Source organism: Mobula hypostoma, chromosome 3, assembly GCF_963921235.1.
Source record: "Mobula hypostoma chromosome 3, sMobHyp1.1, whole genome shotgun sequence".
In the NCBI taxonomy this organism is placed as follows: domain Eukaryota; kingdom Metazoa; phylum Chordata; class Chondrichthyes; order Myliobatiformes; family Myliobatidae; genus Mobula; species Mobula hypostoma.
The window spans coordinates 223,956,446-223,979,778 of NC_086099.1; the positions used below are offsets into that span (position 1 = coordinate 223,956,446).

General features: G+C 43.3%; 1 protein-coding gene across 13 annotated transcripts in view; it reads right to left on the reverse strand.

Annotated features, from left to right (window-relative positions):
• Positions 1-23,333, reverse strand: part of arhgap39 (Rho GTPase activating protein 39) — a 722,701-nt gene that overhangs the window by 692,745 nt on the left and 6,623 nt on the right. For 3 of the 13 annotated variants that reach the window (XM_063044607.1, XM_063044609.1, XM_063044605.1), the window contains exon 2: positions 2,558-2,610. The exons of 8 other annotated variants lie outside the window; for them this stretch is intronic. In XM_063044607.1, coding sequence (XP_062900677.1) covers positions 2,558-2,590 — 33 coding nt within the window. In that variant the 5' untranslated portion in view covers positions 2,591-2,610. Of the gene's footprint in view, positions 1-2,189; positions 2,339-2,557; positions 2,611-23,333 lie in introns of those variants that run through there. 2 more of the 13 variants (XM_063044616.1, XM_063044614.1) reach the window with 1 other exon arrangement.

Here is a 23,333-nt window from a genome sequence, read left to right on the forward strand (position 1 = left end):
CATCAACAACATTGAAATCTACGAGATTATGAGGGGTAGTAGCAGCATAGATGAGAAAAGAAAAAAAATGGAAAAGTTGAGAGATTCTTTTACTGACTCGAGGAAAATAGAAGCCCCAAAGGTTAGTGTTGGGACTATTGCTCTCTAATAGATATTAATAGTCAGGGTCCAATATCTGTGAATTCACGAAGACGGCCTGCCCTGGAGTTAGAATGCTGTTTATGTGTGTACGAGGGAGGAATGGGACTTGTATCACTATCATTGGTTCTGTTGCTTTGTTGTCCAAAGTTCAAAGTAAATTTATTATGGAAGTACATAAATATCACCATATACAACCCTGAGATTCATTTTCTTGTGGGCATACTCAATAAATCTAAGGAAAAATAACCATAGCAGAATCAATGAAAGGCTGCACAAACTTGGGAGTCCTTGTTCTAAGTTGTGCTGTCAAGCATTGTGGACATGTTATGTTGGTGCTGGAGTGTGTGACGACATTTGCAGGCTGCCCCCAACACACTCTTGGGTGTGCAGTTGTTCTCTTGGGTGTGCTGTTGTTAACGCAAATGAGGCATTTCACTACATGTTTCGATATGATAATTAAATCTGAAGCTACACTAGGGCACCATAACAAAAGCTACAAATGACAATAAGGTCAGATATGATGTCCAGAGCAAGAGAAATACTCAAGACTTAAGTGATCATCAGACTGACAAAATGATTAGATACGTGGGGGATGAGCATAGATGTGTGAAGTAATTTTGTAGAAGCACATTAATATGAATTAAGTGCCATGATGTTTAAAAATGCAATGCAACAAGAAATGTGCGATGGAAGCAGATTCACTCGTAACTTTCAAAAAAAAAAGGGAACAGGGTCAAAATCCAAGGGGGAAAGAAATGCACGTGTGGCATACCTCAACCTATTCTCAGAGGATACAAAACTGGTTCAGCTCAATAATTAATTGAGAAAGCCATCGACATGGCTGTGGTTGCACAATTGCAGGTAAAATATAAAAATAGACCAGATAATCCATCAACCTGACTCCTTCCACAGATCACATACATTTCTTATCTCCTTGCTCTCACTAGAATATGATTCAATTTGGAACAGACACAGAGTTGCAATGGTTTTCATTCAGTAAAAGATAAGAGAAAGAAGTGTTGCGGAGGTAGAGGTGCTGGAGTGCATGTATTGATGGCAGAAGGAAGGAAGAGGTGGTTTAGGGTGCCTCAACACACCAAATCAAATTTTTAAATTGCAGCTATTTAAAACTCAAATGTATTCTATTCTTCCTTTCTTTGAGACCCTATCACTCAGATCAAGAGTGATATTGACACCAAGACCATAGGCAATATTCTTCTACATCCATCAACTATACTGAAAGTGCATTCTATAATCTCAACCTGACTGACTTCCCCCCAGATTTATTTATTATTTATTTTGATCCGCCGCGCTGAATGGGCCCTTACGGCCCAACGAGCTACACCACCCAGCAACCCACCACTTAACCCCAGCCCAATTACTGAACAATTTACAATGACCAATTAACCTACTAACCGGTATGTCTTTGGAATGTGGGAGGAAACCAGAGCATCCGGAGCAAACCCACGCACACACGGGAAGGAACGTACAAACTTGTTTACAGAGAACGCCAGAATCCAACTCTGAACTCCAACGCCCCGAGCTGTTGAAGCATTGTGCTAACTAGCTACACTTCCATGGTGCCCTTTGCAAAAAGGTAAAGGAAAACCAGACATACATTCACCTGACTTCAAGTGCAACACCAGCCACACCACAGCACAGCATGGCTCCACACCAAATCCACATTTATATATCCATTTCATCACCCCACACCCTACCATCAATTTTCCAAGATCTAAATACATCATGGAAAAAAGAACAGTTAAATAACATTCAACCAAACTACAATTGTTTTTTAGCCATTGGCATAAAATAATTCAGAAATATTTTAATGAATTATATTTTAAAAGATTTGAAAATTGATACAGCACTAAAAGCAGCATCTGCAGTCACATCGCTATGCAATATTCAGTAGTGAAATCAACGCCACACTATTGCAATCTGCTACATCTACCCAAGACTGATTAGAACAATCTTGAAAAAACAAAAATCCATCAACAGCTAATCAGTTTCCCATTTACAGTATTTACAGATTGAAAATACTTTACCAAGGTGCACAGCTGAGATGCCACATCTCATTTGCAGGGTGGTGACTGCATGGAGCTCTTCCAGGCAGCAGGCACGCACACTGCCGGCATTCACACAAAAGGTGGTTGGAACTGCACAATCCAAGAACCTGTGTGCTTATCGAGTACCGTAAAGTACAGCACATACATCGCATACATATCCATTGGAAAAATTGATTTCTACAACCCAGGTCATGTTGAAACATGCAGAGTTACACACTGTGGATAATCTCTGACCTAATCAACAAACGTGCAACAATTTAGAAAATGTAACACATAATCGTGGAAAAATTGTCACTCATGAGGATAGTCAAAAATAATTATTTTGTCACAAGTTTTAATTAATGTACCTTGAGCATGCAGAGGTCAAGAGACATAAGCATCAGTAAGAATTTTCCCGTATCTGCCAAAACAAAAGGGCAGGTTATTTACAAAAATGTTTCCCAGTCTCCAGTATTTTGCATCTTCCAGTCAGGGATATTATGAACTGACAAATGTAAGGAAATATTCTAAATAATGAACAAATATTTTCTCGGATAGAAGACTCCACTAATTAACTTGTGAAAAATATTTTAAATAAACCTTCCGCATTGCCAGCAGTGCGACATCTCCCTTGGTACCATACTGATGTTCACAGATCACAAAGGCAGGCAGAACCAGTAATGCGCTGGCTCAAGACAGCTTTGATACCATCCGAGCCAAAATGGCTAAATTTAATTTTGTGGAGTGTCATGTGAAAATTGGAGACTCGTTCTTTTAGGTTTCTAGTTCAGTACTGATACATTCGAGGCTCCCCACATCCCAACTGGCTGCATAGAAATCTGACAATGAACATTTCACACTGGTGTACCACTGAGAGTATAACTGTTCTTTTCAGGACAGGGGTCCACAACCTTTTTTGCACCGCGGACAGGTTTAATATTGACAATATTCTTGCGGACCGGGGGGGGGTGTTAATCACAACCAGAATATAGGTGATAAGTCAACTATAAGTCACTTATAAGTGGCTAATACACTCAATTTTGTTTCTAAAAGGATTTATCTAACGAATTTAATATTAAACACACAGTGCATATTTTCCGCGCATGAATATAGTGATAAGTCAATTATGTCAATAGCATCATAACATTTTAAGTAACGTTTGGATATTAAACACACAGCACATATTCTCCCCGTATGAACATATAAAATCATTGCAACACACCAATATCGCTGAATCAGTGGGAGCTCTGGACTGAATACTTGTTTCCCTGCAACAAGATGGTCCCATCAAGAGGTGATGGCAGACAGTGATACTCGAAGGGGGTTCCATATGTCCAGTCTATTCCACAATTTAGTTTTCGTTGCACTCATTGCAGAAAACCTCACTTCGCAGAGATATGTTGGAAATGGAAGCAACATTTTCAGTGCTTTCGTGGCTATCTCAGGATATTCAGCCTTGACTTTGATCTAGAATGCCGGCAGAGATGTTATGTCAAACACATTTTTCAGCCCGTCATCATTTGCAAGCTTGAGGAGCTGATCTTCTTCCCGCACTGACATGGATGACGTGTGGGTAATGACCTCGCATGCGTTCAAGTTCAACAGTGGGCGTGACAGGGAATGAGGAAAGGTGCAGCTGACTCATATCACCAAATCATATCGTTTCCTCGCGGCCTGGTAGCACATGCTTTGCGGCCTGGTGGTTGGGGACCACTGTTTTAGGAGACTCCAGGCTGCCACTAAAGCAATTTTACATTGCCTGCATTTTAAAAAAATCTACCTCTGACATTCCCCCTAAATTTTCAATAACTCACCTTAAAATGATGTTCTCTGGTATTCACCATTGCTGCTTGAAAAAGAGGTCCCCAACCAGCAAAAAAATAGGATCTCTCAGCAGCCAACATTTTAATTCTCATCTCCATTCCCCTTCTGAAATGTCAGTCCATAGCCTCATTTTCTGTCATATAGAGGCCACTCTCAGATTGGAGGAGCAACACCTCATATTCCATCTAGGTAGCCGCCAACCTACATCATGAACATCGATTTATCCAACTTCTGGTAATTATTTTCACCCTCCCCCTTCCCTCTTCAATCCCCTATTCTGGCTTCTTACCTCTTCTCTTCACCTGCCTATCACCATCCCCTGGTGCCCTTCCTCCTTTCTTTCCTCCCTTCTTTCCTCCCATGGTCCACTTTCCTCTCAGATTCCTTCTTCTCCAGCCCTTTGTCTTTTCCACCTATCACCTCCCAGCTTCTTACTTCTTTCCCCCTCCCCCATCTACCAGGCTTCACCTATCACCTTCTGGCTTGTACTTCTGGTTCTGCTCACACCTTCTTACTCTGGCATCTTCCCTCTTCCTTTCCAGTCTTGAAGAGTCTCAGCCCGGAACGTTGACTGTTTATTCATTTCCATTGATGCTACCTGACTTGCTGAGTTTTTCCAGCATTTTGTGTGTGTTGTTCTGGAGAAAAGGTGCTGGCTATCCACTCTGTCTATGCTTCCTATGTTAAATGCCTCTAGCAAGTTGCCTCACATATTCCTTCACTCCAAAGAGAAAAGCCCTGGCTCCCTCAAACTTTCCTGATAAGTCATGTTCTCTCATCCAGGCAGCATCCTGCTAAATCTCCTCTGCACCCTCTTTAAATGTTTCCACATCTTTCCGGTAATGATGCAACCAAACCTGAACACATGACTCCAAGTATGATCTAACCAGAGTTTTATAGAGTTGCAACATTAACTTTAGAGTTAAAGGCCGAGATAGAGTGGATATTTCAAATAGTGCAAGAGTCTTGGTCCAAAGGGCACAGCCTCAGAATAGAAGGATATACCTCAATTACAGCATACATATACTGAATAAATTAAAAATCGTACAAAAACAGAAATAATACATATTTAAAAAGTGAGGTAGTGTTCATGGGTTCAATGTCCATTTAGGAATCGGATGGCAGAGGGGAAGAAGCTGTTCCTGAATCATTGTGTGTGCCTTCAGGCCTCTGTACATCCTACCTGATGAGAAAAGGGCATGCCCTGGGTGCTGGAGGTCCTTAATAATGGACACTGCCTTTCTGAGACACCACTCCTTGAGGACATCCTGAGTACTTTGTAGGCTTTATACAAGATGGAGCCGACTAAATTTACAACCCTCCGCAGTTCTTTCAGTCCTGTGCAGTAGCGCCCCCCCCCCCATACCAGACAGTGATGCAGCCTGTCATTGGATATATTTAAAGCAGAGGTTGATAGGTTCTTGAGTTGTAGGTTCTGGGGGAGAAGTTAGGTGAATGGGGTTGAGAGGCAAAATAAATCAGCCATGATGGAGTGGCAAAGCAGACTTGATGAGCCAAGTGACCTCGTTTTGCTCCAGGTTTTATGGTTTTACTGGATACTGATTCACTAGCTAGCCTTTGGTCTGCAGAGGCAATACTGGTGACACTAAAAGTCTGCTGCAATCCCAATCTTTTCAATTCCTTTCAAAATTCCATGTCTAGCATTTAATGAGTCTGACAAACCTCAGCAATTCAAGAAGCAAATAAAAGTGAAAAGTAAGTCAGCCATTCCCAATGAACTTCATAAACTGGGTTCTTTTTTCCCCTAATGTTGAGCCAAAGGATTTGCAATTAAAGTCATCAGAATCAGGTTTATTATCATATACAGTATTTTGTGAAACTTGTTGTAAGCTACAATAAGAAACATACAAAAATAAATAGTGCCGAAGGAGAGAGCAAAATAGTGAGGTAGTGTTCGAAGTCCAGAAATCTGAGAGTGGAGGAGAAGAAGTGGTTCCTCAGGGTCCTGTTCCTCTTTTCTGAGGATAGTAATGAGAAGAGGGAATGTCCTGGATTTCCACAGTTAATCAGTCCCTGGATATACACATCTCAGAGTGAACTTTCATCAGGGAAGCTTTATATTAGTAGATAAATATCAGAACTATGCTCCAGTCCCCCTCCTAGAGAGCAACTGGTCCACTTTTAAAATGTCATTGACTGACCTGGTTTTAACAGACATTTGCAATGATGTGTTCTATCTAACTGACAACGAGACTCATTACTGTGGAGGGCATAAAACCTTTTTGGCATGAAACAAGAAGGCCTGCGAACATTTTTTTTAAATGCATGCAACACTGATTTTAAGTCCAATTTTTCCTCAGACCCAAATATTAAATCAGGATCAAGTCACTAATATTCATTATATGAACATAATACTTAAACATTAAATACAAGCTAGATTTCCTCCCTTAAGTAAACAAATCTCACATCACAACTATTCTCAGCACAGCTCAGTTCTGAGTACTCAGTTAAAGGGCTGTAGGTACAAACCTTACTGCAGTGATTCCAGCACTGAAATTTCTCTGGCACACCCAGTGTGGAATGCTCATTGTCAGTGGTGCTAATGGCTCTTTCAATGAGATCGAGGCAAAATTCTGTTCAGCAAGTAACAAAAATAGTTTTAAAAAAACTCATTGTAACTGTGGATGAAAGACTTAGATGTGGAGACGATGTTTCCTATAGTGGGGAGTTGAGGGCCAGAGGGAACAGCTTCAGAATAGAAGTACATCTCTTTAGAACAGAGACGAAGAGATGTTTTTTTTAAATAGAGAATGGCAAGTCTGTGGAATTTACTGCCACAAACAGCTGTGGAGGTCAAATCATTGGGTATAATTAAAGCAGAGGTTAATAGGTTCTTGATTAGTCAGGGTTTCAAAGAATACAGGGAGAAGGCAGGAGAATGGGGTTGAGAGGGATAATAAAAATTAGTCATGATGGAATGGTGGAGCAGGTTAGATGGGCTAAATGGCCAGATTCTGTTCCCTATGTCTTATGAAGAATCGAAAAATAGCTTTACTTCACATTCAACTAACCATAATCATCAAGCAACAGGATTGAATTAAAATTAACTGGTCATTTTTATTTTGTTGATTGTGAGGGGCTGCTGACCATCACGAATGTCCATACTTGACCGTAACACAAGAAATAAAAATGGATAATGTCAAGAAATGCAGAAGATTTTGGCTTTTCGGTTTAACTAAGAAATTGTACATTCAGAACCTGTACTCATAATTTTTCTCCAGACAGGCATAATGTTACAGACTTTACGTAAGCTTACATCTTTCTTAACACAGAATTTCTTTCTTTAAAACACAAGCTTAAAATACGCGCTGGCGTCTTTAGGACGCAATAATATTATAACAATAATAACTCTTCACCTCTTCTACTCACCTGCCCCTAATGCCCCTCCTTCCCTTTCCCCTGTGGTCTACTCTCCAATCAGATTCCTTCTTCTCCAGCGCTTTACCTTTCTCACCCAACCTGACTTCACCTATCACCTTCTAGCTTGTCCTCCTTCCTCCCCCCCACCCCTTTCATTCAAGCATCTTCCCTTCTTTCCAGTCCTAATGAAGGACCTCAGCCCAAAAACGTCGACTGTTTGTTCATTTTCATAAATACTACCTGACCTGCTGAGTTCCTCAAGCATTTTCTGTGTTGCAACCAATAACAATGTTTACAAGATAAAATTATCATATTTCAAAAGTGCTAAATTTCACCTCTAAAATATTCAACACTGTTCAAATTACAACTCTGAATTTTGCAATTCATTTCTCTACACCCCACTACCTCAGGCAACTGTATCACAGAATATAAAATATTCCTGCTGTATAAGGTTTCTATAGCAGGAACATAAAAGTAGTACAAGCTCCGATGAAAAAATCCAAAGCATCAATTCCTTCGATCCTCCACCCCACCTCCCCAAACAGATGCTGCTTAACCAACTGAGTTCCTCCAGCAGTTTGTATGTCGCCCCAGATTCCAAAATCATTGGTTCAGTCATGTTGATGCTTTACCAAGGCTGTTTCACACTGTCTTAGTAAAGCAGCCAACATAATCAAGGATCCAATCGGGACATTTTCTCTCCTCTCCCCTACCCCCATCAGCCAGATCAAAAATCTGAAAGCATGTACCATCAGGTTCAAAGACATCTTCTATCCCACCATTAAATTAGGAATGGTCTCCTTGTCAATAAAATGGGCTCTTGACCTCAAAATCTACCTCACCAAGACTTTGCACCTTATTTCCTGAATGCAATTTCTCTTTAACTGTCTCGCTTTATTCTGCATTCTGTTATTGCTTTATAATGTACTGATGTGATGAAGTATCTGTATTAGTGGCATAAAAACAAAGTATTTCAGGGCACGCAACAACAATAAATTAATTTCTTGTCCCAGTCCCTCCTCTCAAAAGATGTACTGTTTAAACACAAATTGCTTCAGGTGAAGATAAGAGATTCTGCAGATCTTGAGTAACACACACAAAATGCCGGGGGAGCTCAACAGACCAGGCAGCATCTTTGGAGGGAAATGAACAATCGATGGATGAAGGGTCTCTGCTTGAAATGTTAACTGTTCATTCCCCTCCACCAAAGCTATCTGGCCCGCTGAGTTCCTCCAGCATTTTGTGTATGCTGATTCAGATGAATGAGCATACTGTAGAATGGAGACAAGAATTCAAGACAGCCTTTCAAGTGTCTACAACCCTTTTCCCGCATCTCTCACCTAGCAAAAACTTGAGGTTGCACAGACAGGAGGAAAGACATTGAAAATTTCAAAACTGCTCAAGGACATTAATGGTTAATGACAAGATGGGGTGGAGCTTAGAAGGAGACAATGACCCTAATGACAACTCCTTTGCTTGCATCTTTGGAAACAGCTCCATTTCTATCTTTAATATCTCTATTTTTCCCTTTCAGGGTCCTTTTAAAAACCCTGACTTGTTGTTACAGGCTGACTTTGGTTCTTTGCGGTACTGGGACCCACTCTCAGGGTTTCACGACTGGCCAATATTCAATACGCCAAGAACGCAGCCTAGGAGATTAGCCTGCCTTCGGAGTTCTGGGATCTCCTGGCTCTGGAGATGAGCAGACCGAAGGTCAGTGTCCCAGCAGGATATCGGTGTGTCATGGGAGACGGAAGACCTCTGGCCAGAGACCTGAGATCTTTGGGCACAGAGATGGAAAAAGCGACGCAACGGACTTTTAACATCATGAATCAGTGAGATGTTTGTTATGTCTCCCTTCTTGCTATGAAATGGAGCCACCTCTTTCTCCCTTATTAGGGGGAGAGAGAGAGAGAGCCTGTGGTATGTCGAATACCAGGTGAATGAGTGGTCTTTGAGGTAGTGTCTTTACTGTTCCTTTACTGCACGCTTGAGTGCTTGGTGGTGGGTGCCGATGCTTTTTTTTTTGCTGGTGGGGGGGAGGGGGGAATCGTTGCTTTGCTGCAGTTTATGCGTGGGAGGGGAAAGCTGGGGTGGGGGGTTCTAACATTTAATTGTCATTCATTCTTTGGGAGAACTCTTCAGTTTTTGTGGATGGGTCCAAAGAAAAAGCATTTCAGGATGTATATTATACACATTTCTCTGACATTAAATGTACCTTTCAAACCTCTAAAACCTTTAAGATTCAAGTGAACTGACTTGACAAAGCCGTACAAGATGCAAAGCATGCATTGACTGACAGCCAAGGAGATTTTTTTCCAAAGCGGAAATGGCTAACATGAGCGGACATAATTTTAACGTGATTGAAGGAAAGTAGCAAATAATATAATACTTTATAACACCAGCGATTTGAGTTCAATTGCCACCATTGCCTAGAAGGACTTTTGTACATTCTCCCCGTGACTGCGTGTTTTCTTTCGGGTGCTCCAGTTCCCTCCCACATCCAAAAGACATTTGGATCAGCGAGTTATTTAGACACATCAGTGTAGTTGGGCAGCACAGGCTTGTTGGACCAGAAGGGCCTGCTACGGTGCCGCATCTCTAATAAATAAAATATAGGGTGTATGTCAGAGTGAGTGTGAACACACACACACACTTAAGAAAATAGGGTTTTAAACTCCCTATACCAACTATCTTGCAGGAAAACATGAAGAAAATCGATGATCTCAGCGCTAGAGTGCTAAATCAGAGGGACATTAGGACCTCATGTGTCCTTTGTTTCACGAAATCCTGGTTAACCCCTTCCGTACCGGATGCAGCTATTCAGATCAACGGGTTTACTATACACCGTCAGGATAGATCTATAGAGTCTCTCAAAAGCAGAAGTGGAGGAGTTTGCCTCATAATCAGCTCTTCTTGGTGCACAAATATATCAGTGCTGTCCCAATTCTGCTCACCAGACCTGGAATATCTAGCAGTAAAGTGCCGTCCTTTTTACCTACCACGGGAGTTCTCTGGGGTCATTTTGGTAGCAGTTTACATTCCACCTCAGGACAATGTCAAGCAGTCTTTAGATGATCTGAGTAACGGGATCAACATGCACGAAACAGCGCACCCTAACGCCTTCACCATCGTTTTGGGAGATTTCAACAAGCCAGTCTGAAAAAAAATCACTAAGCAACTACCATCAACATATCACTTGCAATACCAGAGGAAACTACACACTGGACCATTGCTACACCACCATCAAGAATGCGCTGACCATGCTATTCCACACCCTCACTTCAGGAAGTCTGATCACCTAGCTGTATTTCTACTCCCTGAGTATAGTCAGAGACTGAAGACTGCAGCACCAGCAGTGAGGACCAAGAAGGTATGGGCAAGGGAAGCACAGGAGCACCTACAGAACTGCTTTTAATCAGGTGGACTGCACTGTATTCAGGGATTCATCTTCGAACCTGGATGAGTATGCTGCAGTTGTTAACAACTTCATTAAAACCTGTGTGGATGAGTGTGTGCCCACAAAGACTTACTGTACATTCTCAAACCAGGAGGCCGCTGAAGGCTAGATCTGTGGCATTCAAGTCTGGCAACCCAGGTCTGTACCAGAAAACCAGGTATGATTTGCGGAGGGCTATTTCAAGGGCGAAGAGACAATTTCGAACGAGGTCGGAGGCGACATCGGATGCACGGCAACTCCGGCAGGGTCTGCAAGACATTACTTCCTACAAAGCAAAACTCAATAGCATGAATGGCAGCGATTCTTCACTACCAGATGAACTCAACGCCTTCTTTGCACGCTTTGAAAGGGAGAACACAACTACAGCTGTGAAGATCCCTGCTGCGCCTGATGACCCTGTGATTTCCATCTCAGAGACCGATGTTAGGCTGACTTTAAAGAGACTGAACCCTCGCAAGGAGGAAGATCCTGATGGAGTCCCTGATAAGGCTCTGAAAACCTGTGCCAACAACTAGCGGGAGTATTCAAGGACATTTTCAACCTCTCACTGCTACGGGTGGAAGTTCCCACTTGCTTCAAAAAGGCAACAATTATACCAATGCCTAAGAGGAATAATGTGGGATGCCTTAATGACTATCACCCGGTAGCACTCATATCAACAGTGATGAAATACATACATGGAAAGCGGCCAGTGCGTGAGTGGGCCAGTAAAGGAGTGGAGCTTTGAGGCTTTGACTCGAGAGGCTTCGACGAGAAAAGGCGGAGGACAAGCTAGCTCGCAGTTAGTTTTTACAATGTCTCCTAAGACAGTAATGTGCCTCTCATGTGAGACGTGGCAGTCTTGGGGAAATTCCCCTCTCCCGCAGAGTCACATCTGCCAGAAGCGCACACGGCTGTGTGATCTGGAAGACCGTGTAAGGAATCTGGAGCAGCAGCTGGATGACCTTCGACTCATAAGGGAGAATGAGGCAGTCATAGATGAGAGCTACAGGGAGGTAGTCACACCTAGGCTGTCGGGAGCAGGTCGTTGGGTGACAGTCAGAGGGGGGAAGGCGAAGGTAAGCAGACGGGTAGCACAGAGCACCCCTGTAGCCATTCCCCTGAATAATAAGTTTACCATCCTGGATACTGTTGGCGGGGTCGACCGACAAGGTGTGAGCCACGGTGGCAGGGCCTCTGGCACTGAGTCTGACGGGTGGGACGGAGAAGAGGAGAGCTGTCGTCATTGGAGACTCTATAGTCAGGGGAGCAGACAGGAGATTTTGTGGACGTGAGAAGGACACCCGCATGGTTTGTTGCCTCCCGGGTGCCAGGGTCCAGGATGTCTCTGACCGGGTGCACAACATCCTGGTACGAGAGGGAAAGCAACCAGAAGTCGTGATACATGTTGGCACCAACGACATAGGCAGGAAGAGGGATGAGGTCCTGAAGAGTGGGTTTCAGGAACTAGGTACAAGGCTGAAGAACAGGACCTTAAGGGTGGCGTTCTCAGGATTGCTGCCAGTGCTACGTGACTGTGATGGTAAGAATTGGAAGAGATGGCAGTTGAATGCGTGGCTGAGGAGTTGGTGCAGGGAGCAGGGTTTTAGACTTTCAGATCATTGGGATCTCTTCCGGGGAAGGTGGGACCTGTACAAATTGGATGGGTTGCACCCGAACTCGAGGGGGAGCAATATCCTTGCAGGTAGGTTTGCTAGCATGGTTTGGGAGGGTTTAAACTAATTTGCGAGGGGGATGGGACCCTGAGCGATAGAGCAGTGAAAGAAGTGCATGGAGTAAAGCCAGATCTAACATACAGAGAGGCTTTGAGGAAAGAGAAGCAGAATAATCGAAGTAAAGACAGTAAGGTAGAAGGGCTGAAATGTGTGTACCTCAATGCAAGAAGCATCAGGAACAAAGGTGATGAACTGAGAGCTTGGATACATACATGGAATTATGATGTAGTGGCCATTACAGAGACTTGGCTGGCACCAGGGCAGGAATGGATACTCAATATTCCTGGATCTCAGTGCTTTAAAAGGGATAGAGAGGGCGGAAAAAGGGGAGGAGGGGTGGCATTACTGGTCAGGGATACTATTACAGCTACATGATAATGCTAAAGCCCACCGCTCCCTGGCCTTTAGCATTATCATGGAAAAGGATAGAATCAGAGAGGACAGGAAAATTTTTAATTCGGGAAAGGCAAATTATGAGGCTATTAGGCTAGAACTTGCGGGTGTGAATTGGGATGATGTTTTTGCAGGGAAATGTACTATGGACATGTGGTCGATGTTTAGAGATCTCTTGCGGGATGTTAGGGATAAATTTGTCCCAGTGAGGAAGATAAAGAATGGTGGGTGAAGGAACCATGGGTGACAAGTGAGGTGGAAAATCTTGTCAGGAGGAAGAAGGCAGCATACATGAGGTTTAGGAAGCAAGGATCAGATGGGTCTATTGAGGAATATAGGGAAGCAAGAAAGGAGCTTAAGAAGGGGCTGAGAAGAGCAGAAGGGGGCATGAGAAGGCCTTGGCGAGTAAGGTAAAGGAAAACCTCAAGGCATTCTTCAATTATGTGAAGAAAAAAAGGATGACAGGAGTGAAGGTAGGACCGATTAGAGATAAAGGTGGGAAGATGTGCCTGGAGGCTGTGGAAGTGAGCGAGGTCCTCAATGAATACTTCTCTTCGGTATTCACCAATGAGAGGGAACTTGATGATGGTGAGGACAATATGAGTGAGGTTGATGTTCTGGAGCATGTTGATATTAAGGGGGAGGAGGTGTTGGAGTTGTTAAAATACATTAGGACAGATAAGTCCCCGGGGCCTGACGGAATATTCCTCAGGCTGCTCCACGAGGCAAGAGAAGAGATTGCTGAGCCTCTGGCTAGGATCTTTATGTCCTCGTTGTCCACGGGAATGGTACCAGAGGATTGGAGGGAGGCAAATGTTGTCCCCTTGTTCAAAAAAGGTAGTAGGGATAGTCTGGGTAATTATAGACCAGTGAGCCTTACGTCTGTGGTGGAAAAGCTGTTGGAAAAGATTCTTAGAGATAGGATCTATAGGCATTTAGAGAATCATGGTCTGATCAGGGACAGCCAGCATGGCTTTGTGAAGGGCAGATCATGTCTAACAAGCCTGATAGAGTTCTTTGAGGAGGTGACCAGGCATATAGATGAGGGTAGTGCAGTGGATGTGATCTATATGGATTTTAGTAAGGCATTTGACAAGGTTCCACATAGTAGGCTTATTCAGAAAGTTAGAAGGCATGGGATCGAGGGAAGTTTGGCCAGGTGGATTCAGAATTGGCTTGCTTGCAGAAGGCAGAAGGTGGTGGTGGATGGAGTACATTCAGATTGAAGGATTGTGACTAGTGGTGTCCCACAAGGATCTGTTCTGGGACCTCTACTTTTCGTGATTTTTATTAACGACCTGGATGTGGGGGTAGAAGGGTGGGTTGGCAAGTTTGCAGACGACACAAAGGTTGGTGGTGTTGCAGATAGTGTAGAGGATTGTCAAAGATTGCAGAGAGACATTGATAGGATGCAAGAGTGGGCTGAGAAGTGGCAGATGGAGTTCAACCCGGAGAAGTGTGAGGTGGTACACTTTGGAAGGACAAACTCCAAGGCAGAGTACAAAGTAAATGGCAGGATACTTGGGTAGTGTGGAGGAGCAGAGGGATCTCAGGGTACATGTCCACAGATCCCTGAAAGTTGCCTCACAGGTGGATAGGGTAGTTAAGAAAGCTTATGGGGTGTTAGCTTTCATAAGTCAAGGGATAGAGTTTAAGAGTCGCGATGTAATGATGTAGCTCTATAAAACTCTGGTTAGGCCAAACTTGGAGTACTGTGTCCAGTTCTGGTCACCTCACTATAGGATGTGGAAGCATTGGAAAGGGTTACAGAAGAGATTTACCAGGATGCTGCCTGCTTTAGAAAGTATGCATTATGATCAGAGATTAAGGGAGCTAGGGCTTTACTCTTTGGAGAGAAGGAGGATGAGAGGAGACATGATAGAGGTGTACAAGATAATAAGAGGAATAGATAGAGTGGATAGCCAGCACCTCTTCCCCAGGGCACCACTGCTCAATACAAGAGGACATGGCTTTAAGGTAAGGGGTGGGAAGTTCAAGGGGGATACTAGAGGAAGGTTTTTTACTCAGAGAGTGGTTGGTGCGTGGAATGCACTACCTGAGTCAGTGGGGGAGGCAGATACACTGGTGAAGTTTAAGAGACTACTGGACAGGTATATGGAGGAATTTAAGGTGGGGGCTTATATGGGAGGCAGGGTTTGAGGGTCGGCACAACATTGTGGGCCGAAGGGCCTGTACTGTGCTGTATTATTCTATGTTCTATGAAATGCCTTGAGAGACTGGTCATGACTAGACTGAACTCCTGCGTCAGCAAGGACCTGGACCCATTGCAATTTGCCTATCGCCACAATAGGTCAACGGCACATGCAATCTCAATGGCTCTCCATATGGCTGGACAGCACAAACACCCATGTCAGGATGCTGTTCATCGACTACAGCTCAGCATTTAATACCACCATTCCCACAATCCTGATTGAGATGTTGCAAAACCTGGGCCTCTGTACCTCCCTCTGCAGTTGGATCCTCGACTTCCTAACCAGAAGACCACAATCTGTGTGGATTGGTGATAACATATCCTCTTCGCTGACAATCAACACTGGCACACCTCAGGGGTGTGTGCTTAGCCCACTGCTGTACTCTTTGTATACACATGACTGTGTGGCTAGGCGTAGCTCAAATACCATCTATAAATTTGCTGACGATACAACCATTGTTGGTAGAATCTCAAGTGGTGACGAGAGGGCGTACAGGAGTGAGATGTGCCAACTAGTGGAGTGGTGCTGCAGCAACAACCTGGCACTCAACATCAGTAAGACAAAAGAACTGATTGTGAACTTCAAGAAGGGTAAGACGAAGGAGCACATACCAATCCTCATAGAGGGATCAGAAGTGGAGAGAGTGAGCAGCTTCAAGTTCCTGAGTATCAAGATCTCTGAGGATCTAACCTGGTCCCAACATATCGATGTAGTTATAAAGAAAGCAAGACAATGGCTATACTTTATTAGGGGTTTAAAGTGATTTGGCATGTCAACAAATACACTCAAAAACTTCTATAGTTGTACCATGGAGAGCATTCTGACAGGCTGCATCACTGTCTGGTATGGAGGGGCTACTGCACAGGACCGAAAGAAACTGCAGAAGGTTGCAAATGTAGTCAGCTCCATCTTGGGCACTAGCCTACAAAGTACCCAGGACATCTTCAGGGACCGGTGTCTCAGAAAGGCAGCGTCAATTATTAAGGACCTCCAGCACCCAGGGGATGCCCTTTTCTCAGGTAGGAGGTACAGAAGCCTGAAGGCACACACTCGGCAATTCAGGAACAGTTTCTTCCCCTCTGCTATCTGATTCCTAAATGGACATTGAATCCTTGGACACTACCTCACGAATTTTTTTTTAAATATACAGTGTTTCTGTTTGTGCACATTTTAAAAAATCTATTCAATATGCATAATTGATTTGTTTTTTTCTTTGCTATATTATGTATAGCATTGAACTGCTGCTGCTAAGTTGACAGATTTCATGTCACATGCCAGTGACAATAAACCTGATTCTCACACACACACACACACACACACAGAAAGTGGTAAGTATGTGGCATGCATTGCCAGGGGTGGAGGTAGAGGCAGATAAATTAGGGACATTTAAAAGACTCTTACATAAGCACATGGATGAAAGGAAAAAAAATGGAGTATGTGAGAGGGAAATGTTAGGTTGGTCATGGAATAAGTTAAAAGGTCGGTTAACCATTATTTGCCAAAGTGCCAATACAGTAATGTACTGTTCTGTATTCTATTTGAGTACGTTTTAAACAAATCAAAAATTGTTGTGAGTAGATGATTTAAAAAACTTTCCAGTTGATTTTGTAAGTTATTGCTATTACAGTGGAAACCTTATTTCAATTGTTAGTGATTCCACCTTTGGGAGAAAGCAAAATTGCAATTAAAGAATGCAAAGAACTGTTTTCCCAGCCTTTTATTTGCAAACCTTGCTGAATGTAGATGTTTAATCATCATTTGCATTGACTCTTGTACTTCACAGATTGCTTTTTCTAATCAACATACTTATATTTACACAAGAATTGGAGTGAACCATACACAACACCATTAGACATAGGAGCAGAATTAGGCCATTTGGCCCATCGATTTTGCTCCGCCATTCCATCATGACTGACTTATTACCCCTCTCAGCCCCATTCTCCTTCCTACCTATGAACCTCCACTTTAAACATACCCAATGACTTCGCCTCCAGAGCTGTCTGTGGCAATGAATTCCACTGATTCACCACCCTCTGGCTAAACCCACCTAGTCATTCAATAAAATCAGGATTGATCATAAACTGGTACCACTTTCATGCCCAATTTCCATAACAATCAACTCCTCTTTGACCCAAGGTTATATTTTAGCCTTATAACCATGATATTAAATATCTTGACCTCCACATTTCTCCAAAATAGAGAATACCAAAGATTTGCAACCTATTGCGAAGAAACAGGGAATCGTCGTTTAGTTACCCTTCAGATTTTCATTTACATAGCAGAGGAGTTAGCAAGACGCTATTACAGCTCAGAGTGGAGGCCGGAGTTTAATCCCGGCACCCTCTGAAAGAAGTTTGTACGTCCTCCCCATGAACACATGGGTTTCCGCTGGGTGCTCCAGTTTCCTCCCACAGTCCAAAGAGGTACTGGTTAGAAGGTTAATCGGTCATTATACATTGTCTTGTGATTAGGCTGGGGTTAAAATCAGTGGGTTGCCGGAAGCTCAGCTTGAAAGACCAGTGGGGCCTATTCCGCACTTATCTCTTTTTTTTAATCTAGAGGGGTAATTTAGTTGGAAGAAATGATTTTAAAAACTGAATATAATGGGGAGCAGTACGAGTGATTGTTAGTTCCTTCTTTTCTTATCTGTAAAGATGCAGTTTACTAGGGAAAGGAAGGAAAAGAAATGGACACAGGCCAATATGTAGCTCACTTGTAATTCTATGGGTTCATTTAGTTTGCCTGTATGGTCAAGAAAGCTCACCAATGCCTAAAGGAGGCTAAAGAAATTTGGCATGCCTCTGCTGACCCTTACTAATTTTTAATCAACACACCACAGAGAGCATCCTATCCAGATATATCCTTGCTTGGTATATCAACTATGTTGTCCATGACAAGAAAACAGAATTGTGAAGATGACTCAGCTCACCACAGAAACTAACCTCACCTCCATGAACTCAGCCTATACTTCCTGTAAAGAAACCAACAAAATCCAAGCTGCAATCCACCCTGGGCATTCACTTTTTCCTCTTCTGCACCCTCCTGTCAGGCAGAAGACACAAAAGCCCAAAAGCACATACCACCAGTCTCCAGGACAGATTCTGTCGACAATTGAATGGTCCCCTAGTAATTGGACTCTTAGCTTTGCAACTTACTGTCTAGTGGCACTGCACTTTTTCTGTAACATTATATCCCACATTGTTGCTTTCCCTTGTACTACCTCAATGCCCTGTTGTAACACAATGATCTGTATGGATGGCATGCAAAACAAAGTTTTTCACTGTACCTGGGTACATGACCAATAATGAACAATTTACACATGATGCAAGTTATTGTTATGAAAGAGTAAAATTGAAGCAAATGAGAAATGACACAAAATTAAGTGCACACTGCAGTCAAAGAACAAGAGATTTGTTGAAGATTTTTTTCATAAAAAGAGAACCAACTTTTAATTAGCAATTTAATCTCACAGTCTAATTAGTGGATTTAGTGTTATACAAATTACAAAACCAACCGGGAAAATTGAAATGAGCACCTTATGGGACGTTCTAAAAGTAATATCGCAAAGACATTAAAGTAATGACATAAATTCAGGGATGTATTACCTTAATCTGGAGAGTAGGACATTTAATTAGATACCAAGTTTCCAGTAGCAGCCCAGCAATAGACTCCAAGGATTTTTAAGTAAAGAGTGATCTTTTTAGTGCCATGTTCAATTAAAATAATGATACACCATAATTAAAAGAAACTCTAGCAATTTGAAGTCCATATCTTGCCTCAATAAACTATGAGAAAAGTGTTTTGAGTAAAGGTTTCAAAACTGACCAACTTCACTGACCTGATGTATCCTTACATGAGCAAGCTGACTAGATGGCATCCCAAAACTAGACACACCCATTACATATTCTGGTTTCAGGCATTTAAAGTACTACACGTGTTAAATATTACAAGGCAGCCTTCATTGGGAAATACGAAGCTCAGTAAATTAGTACACTGTTCTTTATTGAAGAACATGTATTTATATAAACTCTTTGCCAATCAAGAAGGTGCCGAGCTAGAATATCCATTGATATCATGTATCAGACGTAGCTTTTTTTCAGGTTTTTTGGTATGGAGGACAGCGAGGAGAGTTAGGAGACAGGTTAGGGTTCAGGGACAAAGAGAGCTCAAGGTCAGGGGCAGTAAATAAAGAGTTAGGGGCTAGAGCTGGTTTTCAGATCAAGATGATGCCGAGTTGCAACATTCATCGATGTAATGGCTCACTCTTAGTTATTTTCTTTAGGTGTGTAGGGATACTAGGGAACAGGTTAGGGCTTAAGGATAAGGATAAGGGAGAACGACAAGCCCTGTGGCTAGGGTTGCCAACTGTCCCGTATTAGCCGGGACATCCCGTATATTGGGCTAAATTGGTTTGTCCCACACAGGACCGCCCTTGTCCCGTTTTTCCCTCGCTAAGGTAGAGCGTTCCTATGAAGCTTTTCACATGCTGAAATGGTGTAAAGCAAAGAAGAAGTTACCATTAATTCATATGGGAAAAATTTTTGAGCGTTCCCAGACCCAAAAAATAACCTACCAAATCATATCAAATAATATATAAAACCTAAAATAATATGATAAATACACAGCCTATATAAAGTAGAAATAATGTATGTACAGTGTAGTTTCACTAAACAGAATCGCCAAAACCAATTTGTAGAAAAAAAATTTGGCATGTACATGCATGTGCACGTCACGCATGCGCACACAGATGCCCACACAAGGCTTCATGGTCATGGGAGTCTTTCTCGGGGTAAACACAAGTGTCCCGTATTTGACAGCTACTTTTGTCCCTTATTTGAGAGTGAGAAAGCTGGCAACCCTACCTGTGGCCTGTGTTCGAAGTCTAGTTTGAAAGGTTTGCAGCAGAATGTCACTGTTCCTGGATGTTGTTTCTAGTCTAGATGAGACCAGTGATTCCCAGGCAAATCCTATATGGGAGGTCCACACGTGCATGAGTCACAAGGGCCCATGACGCCCCCTCCCCCACCCAGGCCTTCAGGATCAGAGGTTCACTTGAGTCCAGAAATCAAGGCCCAAACCACTCTGCAATCAAAAACACAAAATACTCTACAGATGCTGGGGTCAAAGCAACACTCACAACACGCTGGAGGAACTCAGCAGGTCCGGCAGCATCCATGGAAACGATCAGTCAACATTTCAGGCCGGAACCCTTTATCAGGACTGAAAAGGGAAGGGGCAGAGGGCCTATAAAGAAGGTGGGGGGAGGGTGGGAAGGAGAAGGCTGGTAGGTTCCAGGTGAAAAACCAGTAAGGGGAAAGACGAAGGGGTGGGGGAGGGGAAGCAGGGAGGTATTTTCCCCTATCCCTTCTTCACCCTTCCTGCCTATCACCTCCCCCCACCTTCTGTATAGGGTCTCTGCCCCTTCCCTCTTCAGTCCTTACGAAGGGTTTCGGCTCGAAACGTTGACTGATCTTTTCCACGATTGCTGCCCAACCTGCTGAGTTCCTCCAGCGTGTTGTGAGTGTCACTCTGCAATCGATCCTGGAGTTTGGGTCAGTCAAGACCAGAAGGTCAAGCCAGCTATTGATGAGTCCTCTGTTCAAGGCTTAGAGGTCAGCGAAGTCCAGAGGGCAAAGTCATAGGTCGAAGTTCAAAGCTCACAAATCTGGTGGTAGAAAGCCCAAAAGGTCATAGGTAGAAGTCGGCCAGTTCAGAGGTAGAAGACCCAAAAGGTCAAATCTAAGAGTGTGGATCAGGGACTGGAGGATGGAAGCATAATGTCTGCAAGTCTGAGACCAGAGCCAAGGACCGGAGGCCCAGTGGCAACCTATACTGGGGTTGGAGGCGGTGTGTGGGAAAGAGGCTTCTTTTGTTCTGTTGTTGTTTCTGCTGTGTTTATATTATTCTGCTGAAGATAGCCGGCATGCCATGTAACGCTTGCAGGCTACCCCCAGTACATCCTTGGGTGTGTTGATTCTTAACTTAAAAGATTCATTTCACTTCATGATTTGATGTACACTGGATAAATAAATCTGAGTCTTCACATCACAGGTCCCAAATCATTTGTATAAAATTTAACAGTGGCTTTCACAATCTTAACTCTGCATTATTCACATTACATACACACCTGTGAAGTGGAACCTGAATTTACAAGTGTTGCTTTCATCCTACCCAGTTAACATTTCTCAATCTGCAATGCGAAAATATCCCAGTGTGGAAAAAAAAGGTCTGTCAGAATGGTAAATATTGAATTTGAGGTAATAACAGAAAATGCTCAATAATACTCAGCAAGTCAGGCAACATCTATGGAGAAGGAAGAAATTCAGATCAATGATCTTTCAAGGAATTAATGTCACTTTCTCTCCACAGAAGTGCTCTGACTTGAGATGTCCAGCATTCAGATTTATTTCTGACTTCTTGTATCTGCAGTATTTTGCTCTTGTATTCTTGAATCAGAAACATCAGGTCAAGTTTATTGACATACGCACAAGTACAGTCCAGTGCAGTGAAAAAGTTACTTGCAGCAGCATCACAGGCACACTGCATCAGATTAAGTAGCATTCACAAGAAAAACATAAATTATACACATTTTTACAAGAGAGAACACAATTAGAACAATAAAATTGTTTCTACCTCCAGATTTGCCCAATTTAGTGCAAAGAGCACTGCTAAACTGCAGTAAAAAGGGTTTTGCCGGTTGGTTCGAAAACCAAATGGTTGAAGGCAACCATTCTATCTCTGGAGACAGCTTATCTACTGATGTCTACTATAAACCCACGGACTCTCACAACTACCTGGACTATACCTCTTCCCACCCTGTTACTTGTAAAAATGCCACCCCTTCTCTCAGTTCCTCCATCTTCTCTGTATCTACTCTCAGGATGAGGCTTTTCATTCAGAACTCATGAGATGTCCTCCTTCAAAGAAAGGGGCTTCCCTTCCTCCACCATCAACACTGCCTTCAACCTCATCTCTTCCATTTCACGCATGTCTGCTCTTACCCCATCCTCCCGCCATCCTACCAGGGACAGGGTTCCTCTTGTCCTCACCTACCACACCACCAGCCTCCGCGTCCAGCGTATAAATCTCCAGAACTTCCGCCTTCTCCAATGGGATCCCAAACACATCTTCCCTCCAACCCCACTTTCTGTCACTCCCTACACGATTCCTTTGTCCATTCATCTCTCCCCACATATCTCCCTTGCAAGCAGAACAAGTACTACATTTGCCCCTACACCACCTCCCTCACTACTATTCAGTGCCCCCCAAAGAGTCCTTCCAGGTGAGGCAACATTTCATCTATGAGTCTGTTACGATCATACCCTGTGCCCTGATGTGGCCTCCTGTACATCAGTGTGACCTAACGTAGATTGGGAGACAGTTTTGCTGAGCACCCACGCTCTGTCCACCAGAACAAGTGGGATCTCCCACTGACCACCCGTTTTAATTTCACTTCCCATTCCGATATGTCATGGCCTCCTCTACTGTCACAATGAGGCCGCACTCAGGTTGGAGGAACAACACCTTGTATTCCATTTGGGTGGCCTCCGACCTAATGGCAGAAGCATCCATTTCTCAAACCTCCTCCCACCCTCTCCTTCACCAGTCCCCATTGTCTTTTCCCTCACTCGCCTTATCTCCTTACCTGCCAATTACCTCCTTCTAGTGCTCCTCCCCCCTTTTCTTTCTTCCATGGCCTTCTATCCCCACCTATCAGACTCCCCCTTCACCAGCGCTGTATCTATTTCTCCAATCAACTTCCCAGCTATTTATTTCATCCCTCCCCCTCCCAGTTTCACCTGTCACCTTGTGTTTTTCTCTCTCCCCTCCCCCATCTTTTAAATCTACTCATCCTTTTTCTCCAGTCCTGCCAAAGGGTCCCAGCTCAAATTGTTGACTGTACTTTCTCCCCACCATCCATAAATGCTGTCTGGCCTGCTGAGTTCCTCCAGCATTTCGTGTGTTGCTTGGATTTCCAGTAACTGCAGATTTTCTCTTGTTTGTGGTTGAAGGCAAGAACCGAACTATACTGTCAATGTATATTTAGCAAAAGGAAGCAATTCCAGAAATATTGATGCATTTAAGGATCAGTGGTGCTACTTCACAGCTCCAGTGACCAGAAGATAGACGAGTTCCTCTATCTGCAGATTTTATCTTG